The 17,527-nt window shown below is 42.2% G+C and overlaps 1 protein-coding gene across 1 annotated transcript in view; it reads left to right on the top strand.

Moving 5' to 3' along the window:
• The first annotated feature begins 342 nt into the window (after window positions 1-342).
• LOC144680497 (uncharacterized) overlaps window positions 343-17,527 on the top strand; it is a 63,736-nt gene continuing 46,551 nt past the window's right edge. Inside the window, exon 1 of the mRNA XM_078541524.1 lies at window positions 343-572. Coding sequence (XP_078397650.1) covers window positions 510-572 — 63 coding nt within the window. The 5' untranslated portion in view covers window positions 343-509. The remainder of the gene's footprint in view (window positions 573-17,527) is intronic.

The following is a 17,527-nucleotide window of genomic DNA, read 5'->3' as shown; positions in this document are numbered from 1 at the left end:
TCACAGTTCTTGGTTTCCGGGAGTGGGACATGAACCCACAACCCTCTGAATCAAAAGTGACACTGCTCCCCTGCTGTGTCTTTCGCAGAGTTAGTGAGTGCCTTTTCTAAAAGATACAAACAAAAATGGGCACTAAACCTAAAACAAAGGAAAATTATAATCTTACATAATAACGCTACATTACTAGTACCCTGTCTATATTCTAGTTCATTTACTAGGTTATTTTGCCATTTGATTTGTTTTTTTAATACAAATTGATAAGTGGAGTTTTAAAAAAAAAATGAATGAAGTTTAATTTCCTACCCAGGTGACTAATACACTTTGTCAGGTTTGCTGTAGGCTAGTACTTATCTCCCTAAGTATAGAGTGGGTGGTTGAGTGTTCCGCGGTGACGCTAGGAGCCGGGAACTTACATTAGTCGGGAGTTCAGAGAGATTAGTTCAGTTGGAGGCAGCTTCATATATTGTTGAAAGGGACTTTCATTTGCCTGGAGGGAAAGATAAACCAAGATGAAGACGCCAAATTTCAGTCTTAAATTTATTCTGGCCATGGGATTTCCTTTCGTCCTGCTGGTAAGTTTTGTATTTTGCTGAGATGTTCGCATAAAATGTGGTCATTAATCGAGAGTGATTAAACTCCACTAGGATAGGAAGTTAATAAGGTTTACACTCCAATAATTTCGCCTCTAGATCGAGAGTAAATGAGAAAAATAAAGTGTTTAACTTTCAAAATAAATATCTCGTTTCGCAGCCTTTAGCTAGAAGTTTCCTGGTAGAAGAACCGAAATTAAGCGCTGAGTTCGGTTCTGATTTCAGTTTTGTCTCTCAAGCGTTATTCCCGAACCTATTGAGTGAGGATCGCGGAGTTCCCCTTGGCCATTAGTTAAGTTACCTGCATATTTCAAGAGGGATCTGGAAAGGACATGGGAGAGCTGGGGAACGCACAGACACAGACAGCAATAGAAACACACACAGTTAGAGAGAGAGAGAGAGAGAATTGGAGACATACACAAACAGTTAGAGGCAACACAAACAGTTAGAGGCAACAAGACACACACACATCGAGACAGAGACAGTGAGTTCATTTGGAATTAAAGACGGACGGAGCATGCTCGATTTTCAGCATGTTGCAAATTTCTAATTCCCAGATCCTGCCTCATCGTGTTAAGATATTGTGCCAATCATAATCTGTAATTAAAGAATACACCTTGCTTTGATGTTTTCAAATTGATTAAATGCTGCGGTAGGCACCGGGTTACGCTCAACCTTTACTACTCATCACTGTGGCTGATCGTAAACACGACTTTAAGTGAAATCATGCACCTGTGAATGTGACCTGTGTGTGAGACAACTGGGATCTCACCCCGAACATTAAATGTGACCCAAGTCTTATTCTGAATGGGACCCTCCTGTGACGTCAGCTGACCTGTTGCCATTGTACTAAATGGCGAAATCACCATTTCCAAAAGCAAGTTCAATAAGACATCAATCACACCACCAGTTTCATTGCGTGTGCAGCTGTGAATTGGCCATGTGCGCATGTTCCGGCTATCCCCATTGATATATATATATATATATATATACGGGCAGCGGCAGAGCTTGATTTGGTAAACTGGGTCGGGGTGATGCAGGGAGGAGGAGGAGGAGGAATCAAACTCAAGATTTGTCAGCTTGACACGAGGGAGACTGAGCTGGGAAATGGGGAATGCTGAAATACCTGGTCTGAAGGTTGTACCTGGGGACTGCACTGACTTGCAGACCGAACCAGGGTGGTTATAGAGCAAAGGGGTCAAGAGCAAAGTGGAGGAGTTCCCCCAAAGCCACATTGGAGAGATTGAGAGGGGTGGGGAGGGAGCAGTGTGGGGTAGCTCATTGGTATAGGTCAGCCTGGCTCTGTCGCTGTGTACTGTGTATCTATTTCTCTGTAGCACTCAATGCCCAACCCTGCCTGCACATGCACTGCAAGTTCTGGAAGAAGCCAAAGTATTGTTTTATGCAAAAAAGCAAAATACTGCAGATGCTGGAAATCTGAAATAAAAACAGAGAATACTGGAAAAACTCAACAGATCTGGTGGCATCTGCGGAGATCCACAGATGCTGCCAGACCTGCTGAGTTTTACCAGCATTTTCTGTTTGTATTATTGTTTTATGAAACTTTGTACATGTAATGAGGGCATACATGTCCTAACTTTTCAAAAAGATATAAAGTTCAGACATGTCTAGCTCTACAGAATGTTTTAATTTGTCTTGAGCTGCCAAGTATTTTATCCTTAGATTATTACTTCCAACTACTTTATTAAAAGAGCCGTACTCCTTCAAATTGGCATTGCTAGATATGATTTGGGCAGTAACTGTCGAACAAAAATGTGTTTATATTGGAGGATTGTAAGGTTCAGAGGTTTAAGACATCTCCTGCTACCTCTGGCAAATCCATCTCTTGGTTTCCTTATTTTCTGGTGTGTGTCAGATCATAATAGAGTCTGAACAGCCTAAATCCAGATGATAGGCTTAAGTACAGTATTTATGAAATCCCAGAGATAAGGTGAGGGAAAAGCACAATTAGGGATGTTGTTCTGTGTTCAGGGCAGCTGATGGAACAAATAGATCCTGTTTTACCTTTTCTCTGACTACAGCGTGTTCTTAAACCTGACATCAGTTAATGAGTGCACAGAATCTTCTGTTTCTAATTTAGTTGTGCAGTACCTTGTTAACCATTTTGTTTAAATGGTGGGTGCTTAAACAAAGCTGCACTGCCTGTTCATACTCGCCTAGAGCTTGTTCAACAGCACCTGTTGTGGCAACAGTATTGTAACCTTGAAACCTGTGTGGAAGGAAGTGAGACTATCTGTTTTGAAGAATTGAATTCCCAGTACCTTCCACATAGGAACGCATGAAAATACAGGCTTGGAGTAAGCATTGAAAACCACCTGTCTGGTCCCCAACGTACTATCAGGGGTATAGAGAATGTATTAAAATTATTTTTTTCTAAATAAATTTTGTATTTTCTATCCAAAGGTACAATATATTTTGGTTCTTCAAATATTTCAGAAATATTTAATATTTTTTAAAAAGAAGCAACTTCACAATTAAAATGGTTCAGGGTGCAAAATCAGGATTCAAAATCACCACTAATTTTATAGTGTGAATTCCACCTAGGTCTGGACTCAACTCAGGAAAGTGTGTCACAACAGTAGATCTGTAGTATAAATGCACCCTTGGCATATAGCATCTAGTTTTTACTTAGCTAGGGGATACAAATTAGAAAGTTGTGCATACATTAAATTAAATGTGGGGCATTTCTACCCCTTTTATAAAGCCTAATGCTGTAACAAATTTAGAGCCTAACACCATTGTCCACAAGTTCACACAGTTCTCTGGTAAATGTAATTTTGTTGCTTGTTTCCATACTTTGCTTTTCAGATGCCATTATCACTCTTGTAATATTTTGCTATTGTACGATTACTTTTACATGCAGTTGATTGTTATTAGCCAATTGACATTTGTTATGTAATTAAAACCAGCTCTATAAAGTTCGATGTTGCTGATGTGGGGGAGAACTGGCATGTGTTGCAGCTTTGAATTGGTTTTAATTATCTCACATTCAATGAGAAATGAAGCAATAATCTCAAAGGAAACCCTTATATGGTTTTACCTCTTGGGTACCTGTGGGAAAGAGATAAAATTAAATTGTAAATCTACCACTAGGTGGCAGACCTTGTGGTAAGCATCAACATCTTGTAATGTATGTGTGTGTGTTGAGGGGGAAGAAACACATTTGTTCACTTACTTTTGATTCCAGTCCTTCCTGCTGCCTATTATTTTCAATGAAATTTGGCTACTATTGCATTAGAAAACTAAACACATCTTTAGTGAAAAAATGCTCTTAATTCTCTGTCGTCTGTTTCCTGGTAGATTTAATGTAGATTTGTGTAGAGTAATAGTTTTAGTCAGCTTTTGCATCAAATCATGTTCACAATATTAAAAAATCAGTTTGTATACAATCTGCCTTGGTGGAAAAGATGAAGGTTTTAAAATAGCTGAATCTGCTTATTTATTCGACATCATTGACAAGTGAAGCAATTTAAGTGAATGCTTATATTTCAAACTGTTTCTTGTTAACGATTGCTGGAGGCAACTTCTACCCTTTCATACTTCAATCCTCTTTATGGGTGCGGTGGCTAATATGCATTAAAACTCCTCTCCAATCAAATAAATGTTTATTTCATGGCTACAAGAAAAATACAAACCCTAATTAGTTGACTTAAGATCTAGGTACCAGAATGATAAATAGAAAAAAGTCAGTTGTATTTGTTAATGGACTAGTAATCTAGAGACCCAGGGTACTTCTCGAGGGACCAGAGTTCAAATCCCATCAAATGATGGTGAAATTTGAATTCAGTAAAAACCTGGAATTATAAAATCTAATGATGACCATGAAATCATTGTTGAATGTTCGTTAAAAACCCATCTGGTTCACTAATGGCCATCAGGGAAGGAAATCTGCTGTCCTTACCTGGTCTGGCCTACATGTTACTCCAGATCCACAGCAATGTGGTTGACTCTTAAATGTGCTCTGAAATGACCAAGCCATTCAAACTGCTACTGAAATTTGGTTAAGAAATGAACCTGGAAGGACGACCTGGCATTGACCTAGGCACCGGAAATGACAACGGCAAACTCATCCCTGTCGACCCTGCAAAGTCCTCCTTACTAACATGTGGGGGCTTGTGCCAAAATTGGGAAAGCTGTCTCGCAGACTAGTCAAGCAACAGCCTGACATACTCACACACACGAATCATACCTTACAGATAATATCCTGAACACTACTGGCAGGACAGACCCAAATGGGCTGGCGACACAGTGGTATACAGTCATATAGAGCAGTGGGATTCCTCAACATCGACACCAGACCCCATGAAGTCTCATAGCATCAGGTCAAACATGGGCAAGGAAACCTCATCCTGCTGATTACTACGCATTGCAGCCCCCAACCCCCACCCCCGCCATCCCCTTCAGCTGATGAATCCTTATTCCTCCATGTTGAACACCACTTGGAGGGAGCATTGAGAGTGGCAAGGGCGCCAACTGTACTCCAGACGGGGGCCTTCAGTGTCCATCACCAAGAGTGGCTTGGTAGCACCACCACAGACCAAGTTGGCTGAGTCCTAAAGGACATAACTAGTAGATAGGGACTGCAGCAGATGGTGAGGGAACCAACAAGAAGGAAAAACTTACTTGATCTCGTCCTCACCAACCTGCCTGCTGCAGATGCAACTGTGCATGACAGTATCGGTAGGAGTGATCACCATGTAGTTCTTGTGGAGACAAAGTCCCATCTTCACATTGAGGATACCCTCCATCGTGTTGTGTGGCATTATCACCATGCTAAATAGGTCGAATTTGAACAGATCAAGCAACTCAAGACTGGGCAACCATGAGGTGCTGTGGGCCATCAGTAGCAGCAGAATTGTACTGGAATACAATCTGTAACCTCATGGCCTGGCATATCCCCCACTCTACCATTACCATCAAACCAGGAGATCATCCCTGCTTTAATGAAGAGTGCAGGAGGGCATGCCAGGAGCAGCACCAGACATTCCTAAAAATGAGGTGTCAACCTGGTGAAGCTATAAAACAGGACTACTTGCATGCCGAACAGCAAAAGCAGCAAGCAATAGAAAGAGCTAAGCGATTCCACAAGGAACAGTCCTGCCACATCCAGTCGTGAACGTGGTGGACAATTAAACAACTCACTGGAGGAGGAGGCTCCACAAATACCCCCATCCTTAATGATGTGGGAGTCCAGCACATCTGTGCAAAAGAAGAGGCTGAAGCAATTGCAACCATCTTCAGCCAGAAGTGCAGAGTGAATGACCCATCTTGGCCTCCTCTGGAGGTCCCCAGCATCACAGATGCCAGTCTTCAGCCAATTCAATTCACTCCACATGATATCAAGAAACGGTTGAAGGCACTGGATACTGCAATGGCTATGGGCCCTGACAATATTCCAGCAATAGTACTGAAGACTTGTGCTCCAAAACTCACTGTGCCCCTAGCCAAGCTGTTCCAGTACAGCTACAGCACTGGCATCTACCCAGCTATGTGCAAAATTGCTCAGGTATGTCTTGTACACAAAAAGCAGGACAAATACAAACCAGCCAATTATTGCCCAATCAGTCTACTCTCGATCATCAGTAATGTGATAGAAGGGTCATCAACAGGGCTACCAAGTAGCACTTGCTTAATAATAATCTGCTCACTGATGCTCAGTTTGGGTTCTGCCAGGGCTACTCAGCCCCTGACCTCATGACAGCTTTGGTTCAAACATGGACAAAAGAGTTGAACTCCAGAGCGAAGGTGAGAGTGACTGCCCTTGACATCAAGGCAGCATTTGACCGAGTGTGGCATCAAGGAGCCCTAGTAAAACTGGAGTCAAAGGGAATCAGGAGGAAAATTCTCCGCTAGCACAAAGAAAGGTGGTTGTGGCTGCTGGAGTTCAATCATCTCAGCCCCAGGACATCACTGCAGAAGTTCCTCAAGGTAGTGCCCTCGGCCCAACCATCTTCAGCTGCATCATCGATGATCTTCCTTCCATTGTAAGATCAGAAGTGGAGATGTTCGTTGATGATTGCACAATGTTCAGCACCATTCGTGACTTCTCAGACACAGAAGCAGTCTAGGTCCAAATGTATCAAGACCCAGACAATATCCAGGCTTGGGCTGGCAAGTGGCAAGTAACATTCATGCCACATAAGTGTGAGACAGTGACCATTTCCAACAAGAAAGAATCTAACCATCTCCCCTTGCGATTCAATGGCATTATCATCGCTGAATCCCCCGCTATCAACATTCTGTGATTACCACTGACCAGAAACTGAACTAGACTAGCCATATAAATACTGTGGCTACAAAAGCAGGTCAGAGGATAGGAATCCTGCGGTGAGTAACTCACCTCCTGACTCCGCAAAGCCTGTCCACCATCTACAAGGCATAAGTCAGGAGTGTGATGGAATACTCCCCACTTGCCTGGATGAGTGCAGCTTCAACAACACTCAAGAAGCTTGACATCATCCGAGGCAAAGAAGCCTGCTTGATTGGCACCTCATTCACAAACATTAACTCCCTCCACCACTGACACACATTGGCATCAGTGTGTACCATCTACAAGATGCACTGCAGGAATTCACCAAGGCTCCTTAGACAGCACCTTCCAAATCCATGACCACTAACATCTAGAAGGACAAAGGCACCAGACACATGGGAACACCACCACCTGGAAATTCCCCTGAAAGTCACTCACCATCCTGACTTGGAAATATATTGGCCGTTCCTTCATTGTCACTGAGTCAAAATCCTGGAACTCCCTCCCTAACAGCACTGTGGGTGTACCTATACCACAAAGACTGCAGCGGTTCGAGAGGGCAGCTCGCCACCACCTTCTCAAGGGCAATTAGGGATGGGCAATAAATGCTGGCCTAGCCAGCGAAGCCCACATCCCATGAATGAATAAAAAAACAAACCATAGGGAGACCAAATTAGGCTAACCTAAGCTTGTTTAAGACATTTTTACTAGCATGCTCCATTTTGAATCTGTCAGTAATGTATGGTCACCCATGATTTGTATATACATTTGTCTGTTTTAATACAAGTTTTAGGAAAGGGATGTAATAGCCATGATTGAAGGTGTAATCGTTTTTATTATGGTTCACCATCCAACACTGAATTCCTCTCTTTTTCCCTGGCCTCCATTATTGCCACTCTTATCGCATCATTAACTAACAACTCCTGCATGCAGCTAACCTTATTTCTCATGCTCTGTCCCATTGTAATCTTGCCAAATGTGTGCAGGGGTACTTTTGGAATTCATGCCATTAAAAAACTTACAGCTTGCCCACTTGCTGTTATTTTTCAGGACCATTCCACTGCTTATTAGATTTTCAAGATTACCCAGGGCTGTGCGGTGAGATCCTGAGCTGTCTGCACCAGGTCTAATCATTACAGGTCTTATCAATGATCCAGGTTAGCTGGTCAAAAGTTCACTGTCTGGAGTTCTGTAGACTTAACAGTGTCAAGCCATTGATCGCTGAATTTGCCCCAAAGAGATAACACCAACTTAATTTTCCATTGAGAAGTTTATCATCCCTGAGTTAACTCAACGCTCTCAGGGATCTTGCTTCACTTTTGTACATGAATATTCTTCGTGTAGAAAGAAGGTGAGATTATTTAACTATGTAATTCCAGATCGAACAATGTAAAATATTTCAGCAAATTCTTCAGCAGGTTGCATAAAACCTGCTAGGTTGGAGCAATGTTTTCAGTCCATAAGACCATAAGACATAGGAGCAGAAATTAGGCCATTCTGCCCATCAAGTCTGCTCCGCCATTCAATCATGGCTGATAAGTTTCTCAACCCCATTCTCGCGCCTTCTCCCCGTAACCTTTGATCCCCTTACCAATCAAGAACCTATCTATCTCGCTCTTAAATACACTCAATGACCTGACCTCCACAGCCTTCTGTGGCAATGAATTCCATAGATTCACCACTCTCTGGCTAAAGAAGTTTCTCCTCATCTCTGTTCTAAAAGGTCTTCCCTTTACTCTGAGGCTGTGCCCTCAGGTCCTAGTCTCTCCTACTAATGGAAACATCTTCCCCACGTCCACTCTATCCAGGCCTTTCAGTATTCTGTAAGTTTCAATCATATCCCCCCTCATCCTTCTAAACTCCATCGAGTATAGACCCAGAGTCCTCAAACGTTCCTCACATGTTAAGCCTTTCATTCCTGGGATCATTCTTGTGAACCTCCTCTGGACCCTCTCCAGGGCCAGCACATCCTTCCAGAGATACGGGGCCCAAAATTGCTCACAATATTCTAAATGTGGTCTGACCAGAGCCTTATAAAGCCTCAGCAACACATCCCTGCTTTTATATTCTAGTCCTCTCAAAATAAATGCCAACATTGCATTTGCCTTCCTAACTACCGACTCAACCTGCAAGTTAACCTTAAAAGAATCCTGGACAAGGACTCCCAAATCCCTTTGCACTCCAGACTTCTGAATTCTCTCCCCATTTAGAAAATAGTCTATGCCTCTATTCTTCCTACCAAAGTGCATGACCTCACACTTCCCCACGTTGTATTCCATCTGCTACTTCTTTGCCCATTCTCCTAGCCTGTCCAAATCCTTCTGCAGCCTTCCCGCCTCCTCAATACTACCTGTCCCTCCACCTATCTTTGTATCATCTGCAAACTTAGCCAGGATGCCCTCAGTTCCTTCATCTAGATCATTAATGTATAAAGTGAAAAGTTGTGGTCCCAACACTGACCCCTGCGGAACTCCACTAGTCACCGGCCGCCATCCTGAGAAAGACCCCCTTATCCCCACTCTCTGCCTCCTGCCAGACAGCCAATCTTCTATCCATGCTAGTACCTTGCCTCTAACACCATGAGCTCTTATCTTACTGAGCAGCCTCCTGTGCGGCACCTTGTCAGAGGCCTTCTGGAAGTCCAAGTAGATAACATCCATTGGCTCTCCTTTGTCTAACCTACTCGTTACCTCCTCAAAGAATTCTAACAGATTTGTCAGGCATGACCTCCCCTTGATGAAACCATGCTGACTTTGCCCGATTTTACCATGAACTTCCAAGTATTCTGAAATCTCATCCTTAATAATGGACTCTAAAATCTTACCAACGACTGAGGTCAGGCTAATCAGCCTGTAATTTCCTGTCTTTTGCCTCACTCCCTTCTTAAACAGGGGGGTTACATTAGCAATTTTCCAGTCCTCTGGGACCTTCCCTGACTCCAGTGATTCCTGAAAGATCGCCACTAACGCCTCCACTATCTCTTCAGCTATTTCCTTCAGAACTCTGGGGTGTAATCCATCTGGTCCAGGTGATTTATCCACCTTCAGACCTTTCAGTTTTCCAAGCACCTTCTCCTTGGTAATGGCCACCATACTCACCTCTGCCCCCCGACTCTCTTGAACTTTGGGGATGTCACTCATGTCGAGTCACACTCATATTAAAAGGAGAGGTGGTGGCATAGCAGTATTATTGCTGGACTAGTATTCCAGACACTCAGGGTAATGCTCTGGGGTCCCGGGTTTGAATCCCATCCTGGCAGATGGTGAAATTTGAATTGAATAAAAATCTGGAATTATAAGTCTGATGATGACCACGGACCTATTGCCAATTATCGTAAATACCTACCTGGTTCACTAATGCCCTTTAGGGAAGGAAATCTGCTGTCCTTACCTGTTCTGGCCTACATGTGACTCCAGAACCAGAGCATTGTTGTTGACTCTTAAATGCCCCCTGAACAAAGGCAATTAGGGATGGGCAATAAATGCTGGCCTACCCAGTGATGCCCATATCCCACGAATGAATTAAAAAAAACAATAAGACCTGTTTAAGTCTACCCACAGCCTGGGTAGAATTCTTATCATTGTGGAGTCTATATATTTATTTATTTCAAGGAAGTGAATAACTGTAGGTGAAATTAAACGAACCTACTTCCGATATCCCTACTTCCAAAAAAAACTCAAACAAAATTCCAGCACATTATTAATATGAAATTCAAATCTACAATGCAGTTTTCAAACTTGACTTACAAAATTCCCAGCAGAGCAGGGACCATCAATTACCATAGATCAGTTGGCCAAACCTTCTGAACCTTCGAGCTGCGTATGATAATCTTCAGGCATTCGAGAGCTGCATGACACAGCCAACCTTTACAGACACATTTTTATTACTATTGCACGTACTTCTGTGAGAAAACCTTCAGATTTTTGCCCTCTTATCTTCCAGGCTTCCTTCACACAAAACTCAGATCGTGACAAAATAAAACCTGCTTCACTGACACACGTTAGAGCCAGCACATGCTCACTGCTTAACTGACTTTGGCTGTCTTCCTCTCCCAACATGAAGAGTCAGCCAAGAGGTTAAAAACAAGATTGACTTCACTAGAAAAAAAAGTTGGAACTACCTACTGAACAACAAATTTAAATCAGCATACCTGTGTCCGAATGTAGTAGATTCTCACATTCCTGTTCTGTATTAAACTGTTTCCTCCCATTCTAGAAAGAGGCTACAAGTTGGAGGGTCAGTGGCGTGAGCCTGGGTTAGGGAGCGCTGAGGGTCACCTACATAAGACCAGCGGGAATCTACAAAAAAAAATCTCCCAAAGGCGCTGGAACAAATTGTTGACCTTAACCCTCCTTCTTGCCTCCTCCCAGTGTCCTGCTTGCCCTCCAGTTCTCTCCCTCTGTGAAGCTGTTCGTGACCAAGTCTGTACCTTGCTATCTCCCTCCCTCCAGTGCATGATTTAACACATTTCACAGCACAAGGAATGAGCCGTACTCTGAGCATCAAAGGGCCACATCCGGCTCGCGACCCCGGTTTGGCCATCCCTGGCATTGACTGTGTGGCAAACTTGAATCTAAGCAGCTGAGTTGGATCTTTGTCAATTTAGTTTGAAAGGGCTGTTAATGTTTAAAAGCTGCAGAGCAGCATTTAATATTTGGGCAGTATTCAGTTTAATTTCCATCACCAATTTTTAAATTAAGCTTATTCTTATCTCTCAGGAACCGAGGATACTTTGAGCAATATATTTAAGGCTAGTGTATGCAGCAAGCTACTGGTCCAAATACTAATCTTCATGTGCTGATTTTTATCAATAGCCATTTAGATTAGTGTCTTAAGTGTGCACATAAATGAGCCAGAGCACTGTGTATTCTCTAATCTCTTGGGCAACAAAGGGATATTATCCCTAAGTGCTGACAGTAGATTCTCAGGTTTTGCAATTTTAGCTCCTTAAGGAAAGAAACTAGTTCCTCCTTGCTGGAGTTACATGTTCAACTGCTGCTAGGTCTTTGCTCTATGCTTGGAAAGGGAATACACAGGCGGTTAATGTAATACCTTGCTTTTCAGTTATACTATCTCCTCACACTGCTATGCGTGCTGTATCTTGACACATGTGCAGTTATGGGAGTTTTGTGTGGGTTTTGCCCAATGTGATTTTTTTTATTTAGAAACGACTTTAATTTAATTTAACTGCTTGAACTACTTCATGGATGTTGATTATTAAAACCAACTGAACTAAATGCAGCAGCATCTCACTTATACGCCTCTAAGGTTATCTTAATTTTCATCACTACAATTCAAGAGAGTGTTATAGTGACACCACAATGCAATTGGGAGCAATTTTACAAACTTAATTGCTCCCTTAAGCTCAGTATTTTTTTGAATAAACCACAGCTAGAGAGGCAGCATAGATAACACAGAGCATGGTTAACTGCAGCTTTAAGTGTCGCTTTCATCAGTTCCTGATCTGAACCATATTTCACCAAGCTTTGGTTGGGGAAATCAGAGGGAGGGATGTAAATAGTTTTGGGCATTAGTGCCAGCTTGTGCTCTTAGTTATAGATGGGAAAGGGATAATGGGTTGAATTTTACGTTCCAGCCGGGCGTGTTTCCAGTTGGGGGGCACGTAAAATAGGGTGGTTCAGTGGATGCCCACCCCAATACCTTCCCACCTACCAACCCCATAATTTGGGGAGAGGGGGAGGTGTTTGGGCACCGAAATTGGCTAGGCCGCCCGTCATATTTAAATAGGTAATCAAGGATCAATTAGGCTTGTTGTCAAGCCAATTGACCCTGATAACACTCTGCCCACACCATAAAATGTTTGGTGTGGGCAGCCAGACAGAAGCGGGCAACCTGATTTTTTTTTTAACTACATTCATCAAAAGGCGAGAAGGAAGAGGGGGTGGTTTGATCTTTGGGGGCTTGGCCACCTAATATAGAACTCTGATTTTCTTCCTCATGCCCTGCAGCCTTAAACCCAACTGCCACCACCTCCCCCCGCACCCCCCCGAATCACCCTCCTCCCTGACCTGCCCAAACCCTGGGCTTATTGGCTCCTGAGGTACAGGGCGGCCTTCCTCTCCTTGCAGCCCCGGCAGTGCCCATTAATGTCCCCTTGGCACTGCCAGGACTGATGGAGCTGCTGGCCAATTGGATTGGCCGGCAACCCTAGAGGGCGGGACTTGGTCCCCCGTGAGGGGCGGAAATCCCACTTGACCCTTGTTAAGCCCGTCCGCAATGCGTCCTGGCTGCGTGGTGGGCTGGCATGAAGCCGACTTTGCTTCTGGGAGGTCGGGGCGGGGGAGTTGCCAGACCCCGGCCCCTCCCCATATTATTCAGCCCAATATTATAAGAGAGAGGGGGGAAAACAAGAAATCGTACCCAAAAATGATGCCATTTAAACAGAGTCCTGGTCATTTTATATGTAAAATATTAGGCCTTCAGTTCCTAGCAACCTTTAACTGGATCAAAGGGTGGTTTTCCTACAGTATGTGATTTAGATTCAGGTATTAGTTGTGAATCATTAACCGCCCCTTGTTGAATAGTGAATATTACAGCTGCGTGTATATATAGCCCAGATTTTATGGCGCTAGTGATGGTGAAACTACCAGTGTTTGCTGTCATTACTCCACTGAAACCGACAGAAAGCACACATGCAGAAAATGACTTCGAAATCCAGAAGTTGTTATCCGTGCTTCTCCAGAGAATGTGCTATTGAGGCACCCCAAGACTACGATAAATGGAAAATCTTACGAATTGGCAAGAATTTCAATTTTTATGCTATTGGTCTCCCTGTAAAAACTCTGGAAAAGATTACCCCTTTGTTGAATGTGGGTTTTTAATGACATTCCAATTCCATAATTACTGCTAAACACTCTCACTGGCCACGAGAAGCTAATTTTCTATTTATGCAATGTCAAATTCCATGATGGGCTAGTGGAAGGGAGGGACACTGCAGAGGCAGCAGATTGAATACTTCAGTGTGATTGACTCTTTGCCTGGTTGCTGCTGGATGCCAAGGTATCCTCTTTACTTGGTACCAGGTTTAAACTGCCATTGGGAAAGGGGAAAACCAAGTCACAGAGGTCGCTAGGTCCTTACTCTTCAAGGTCAGCAGCGATGCAGTTGTTTTACCACTGACCGCAAAAGCTGGACCAGTAATTCATACAGCTGTCTTTGAGTATCGCTGAAAAAAGAGACATGCTGCTGAAGCTATATATTCATATGTAGGCACCTGTCCTCTGCACGCAAAAGAATATGTCCAGGCATTGCACCATTTTTGAATAAACAAAAGCATAGGGGACAATAGTTCCTAGTGCATTCACCATGGCAATGTCTCAACCAATCAGAGCTGATCTGCCAACTAATCAGCACCCCTTTTATCATACAGTATAAATTGTTGTTCCCTTTGAAATTTGGCATTCTTCCATCTGTCCTGATGAGTACAAGACAAAAGCTTTGACAGCATGTCTGTTTTTTCAGCAATATTCAAGTTCTGAACTTCCAGGTGACATCTGCCCTTCTTGACTCAGTGCATGGGTCAGCAGTGTGAATACTTGGACCCCAAGTTTCTAAGTTTAACTCCACCCAACTGCATAAAAGCTATTTTTAATACTGGAGATAATTGGATTAAAAGATACAATGCTGAGCTCGAGGTGATTAAATTTTCTTTGAGGAGCAATTAAAATGCAAGAAACTTATTGTTGTGTACAGGATGTGGCATATTATTACTAGCTAAATCTGTATTCAAAGCTTCTGAATGCATTGGTGATAAAAATGCTTTAGCAAATAATTTTTTTTCTTCTCCCTCCCGTCTCCTGCCCACTAACCCAAAAGAAGATTATTGGGTTCAGGTTTCTCTCTAATCAACTTTCCTTCCATGCTTTGGGGGTGCTGGTGTTTTTTGGACAGGAATGGAAGAGGGTAAATTGTGTCAGATTATGTTCGGAGAGTGTGGGAAGGGAGGATTAGGGAGGAGTAGCTCCAGAAGTGTTGCTCCACATTGTTTGTTTGAATTATCCTCTATTATTTGTTCCCACCTATTACTGGAATTGTGGTGCATTCATAAACAAGTTTTAGTTGGAATTGTATAACTCTCAAAAATAACAGTTCAATGAACGCAAATGGTGTTGGATGAGTATAAGTCAAGGGTATTGTCTTTTTATAGAACATGTCAGTATCTTTACGTCTTATCTCCAGGTTCCTCAATGAGAGCTGGCTCTTTCCCAGAATAGTTAATAATTATGGAATAACGCCAGTGACTGCACAGAAAAGAAATTTGGAGAATACAAGTTAACCTTTAAAAGCATGTCCCATATTCCTGTTGTCTGTATGGTCATTCAGGAAGGTAAATGTTTATGGTGGCTGCCCTTTTGTTAGTTCAGTCTATAAGCTCCCTATCCAGAAAGACCAATAAGTTGGAACTGATCTTAAAAGAAGTGTTTTTCAATCATGCAGAGGAGCTAGCTAACATTTGGACCATAAAACTTGATCTTAAGTGACCTAAGCATGGCAGTTTAGTACAAACACATCAATTTAAATTGGCCAGACGATTGTGTGTGAATAAAGGCAGGTATTCCAAATTAAAATGTAAAAGAATGTAAAAGTAAGTGAGACAACAATTATCCTTCATTCAGAGTTTAAAAGCATTTTATTAAATATTTTTTGTATTCAGAAGTTATTGGAGGACCACACCTTGCATCAATTGCTTATTTAGAGTGTTTGTCATGTGCTATTGCATTGGGGTTTGTATCACAGATTCACAGTGCAGATGTGCTGCCTCAAAGGCCCGTAATGCAATGTCACCTTTTGAATGCTGCAATTTATATTAAAATGCTGCATCAGCAGTTCTATATGTGGGCTGAATTGAAACCCTGATCTGGCATTTCCTAGATTAAGATGCAGACTTTTGCAATCTTGCTTTTACCAAGCCTTGGCTAGAGCGCTAATCGTTAACAGCTAACTGATTTCCAATATCGAGCTTTCTCTTTTTATCCCAAAAGCAACAATTAAAGGCTACAATAAAGTATTTATGATGTATAATGTTCAGATGTATTTAAAACATGTGCTTATTGATGCGCTTTTGAAGTGTGAACCTTGATTGTGATTTATAGACACCTAGAAAGACAATCATTTCAGATATGGAAATCAATAGCAAATGGATAATTGATAGCGTTGGCATTGTTCTGCCTTTTGGCACCCGTCCATTCCAAAATCATAAACTTTTTTATGTAAAAGGTCTTTTTTTTAATATATATGTTATGCATCCCGTAGACAAGGACTGCCATTGATGTCACCCTGAGCTGACAGTACAATTTTTGAAATTAATAACAGAATCATAGAATGATTGCAGCTCAGAAGGAGGCCATTTGGCCCAACATGTCCATCTTGACTCTCTGCAAAAGCAATTCAGCAAGATGCCCCCTCTCCCCTTTTCCCTGTAGACATGCAAATTTCTTCTCTTCAGATAATTATCCAATTTCCTGTTGAAAACCACGACTGAAACTGTCTCCATCACAGTCTCAGACAGTGCATTCCAGACCCTAACCACCCACTCAAGTCACCTTTGGTTCTTTTGCCATTTATCTTAATTTGTGTCCTCTGGTTCTCGACCTTTCTGCCAATGGGAACAGTTTCTCCATATCTACTCTGTCCAGTCTCTTTACGATTTTACAAACCTCTATCAAATCTCCTCTTAGATTTCTGCCCTCTATGGAGAACAGGCCAAACAGCCCCAATTTCTCCAATCTATTTATACAACTGACATCCTCATCCATGGAATCGTTTTCATAAATCTTTTCTACACCCTCTCTAATCTCTTCTCACCCTTCCAAAAACATGGTGCCCAGAACAATACTCCAGTTGAGGTGTTTTATAAAGGCTCAACTTAACTTCCTTGCTTTTGTACTCTATGCCTCTATTTATAAAAACCAGGATCCCGTATGCCACATTAACAGCTTTCTCAACCTGTCCTGCTACCTTCAATGACTTGACCACCTCTTCTCCTGCACCCACTTTAGAATTGTAATCTTAATTTTATATTGCCTCACTTTGTACTTCTTGCCAAAATGCACCAGTTCACACTTCTCTGCAATAAATTTAATCTGCCATGTGTCCATGTATTGCATTAGTCTGTCTATGTACTCTTGAAGTCTATCACTATCCTTGTTACAATTCTCAGTACATTCAAGTTTTGTGCCGTTTGCATATTTTGAAATTGGGCCTGGCACACCCAAGCCTAAGTTATAAATATATATCAAGAAAAACCATGGCCAAACACAAACTCCTGGGGAACCCCACTATTTACCTTCCTTCAGTCTGAAAAACAACCATTCACCACTAGTTTCATTTCCTGTCACTCAGCTAACTTCATATCCATCTTTCTACTGTCCCTTTTATTCCAGGCTCTAACTTTTCTGACAAGTCTATAATGTGATGCTTTTCAAACATCTATTTGAAGTCCATGTGCACCATATCAACCACAATATTCTCATCAACCCTCTCTGTTACCTCTTCAAAAAACTCAATCAAGTTCAGTTAAACACGAAATAAAAGCAAAATACTGTGGACGCTGGAAATCTGAAATAAAAACAGACAATGCTGGAAAAACTGGAAGAGACATTCAGACTTGAAGCATTAACTCTATATCTCTCTCCACAGATACCGT

This window comes from Cetorhinus maximus, chromosome 5 (assembly GCF_964194155.1).
Source record: "Cetorhinus maximus chromosome 5, sCetMax3.hap1.1, whole genome shotgun sequence".
Taxonomy (NCBI): domain Eukaryota; kingdom Metazoa; phylum Chordata; class Chondrichthyes; order Lamniformes; family Cetorhinidae; genus Cetorhinus; species Cetorhinus maximus.
This window is presented reverse-complemented; position numbering and strand designations above follow the sequence as displayed.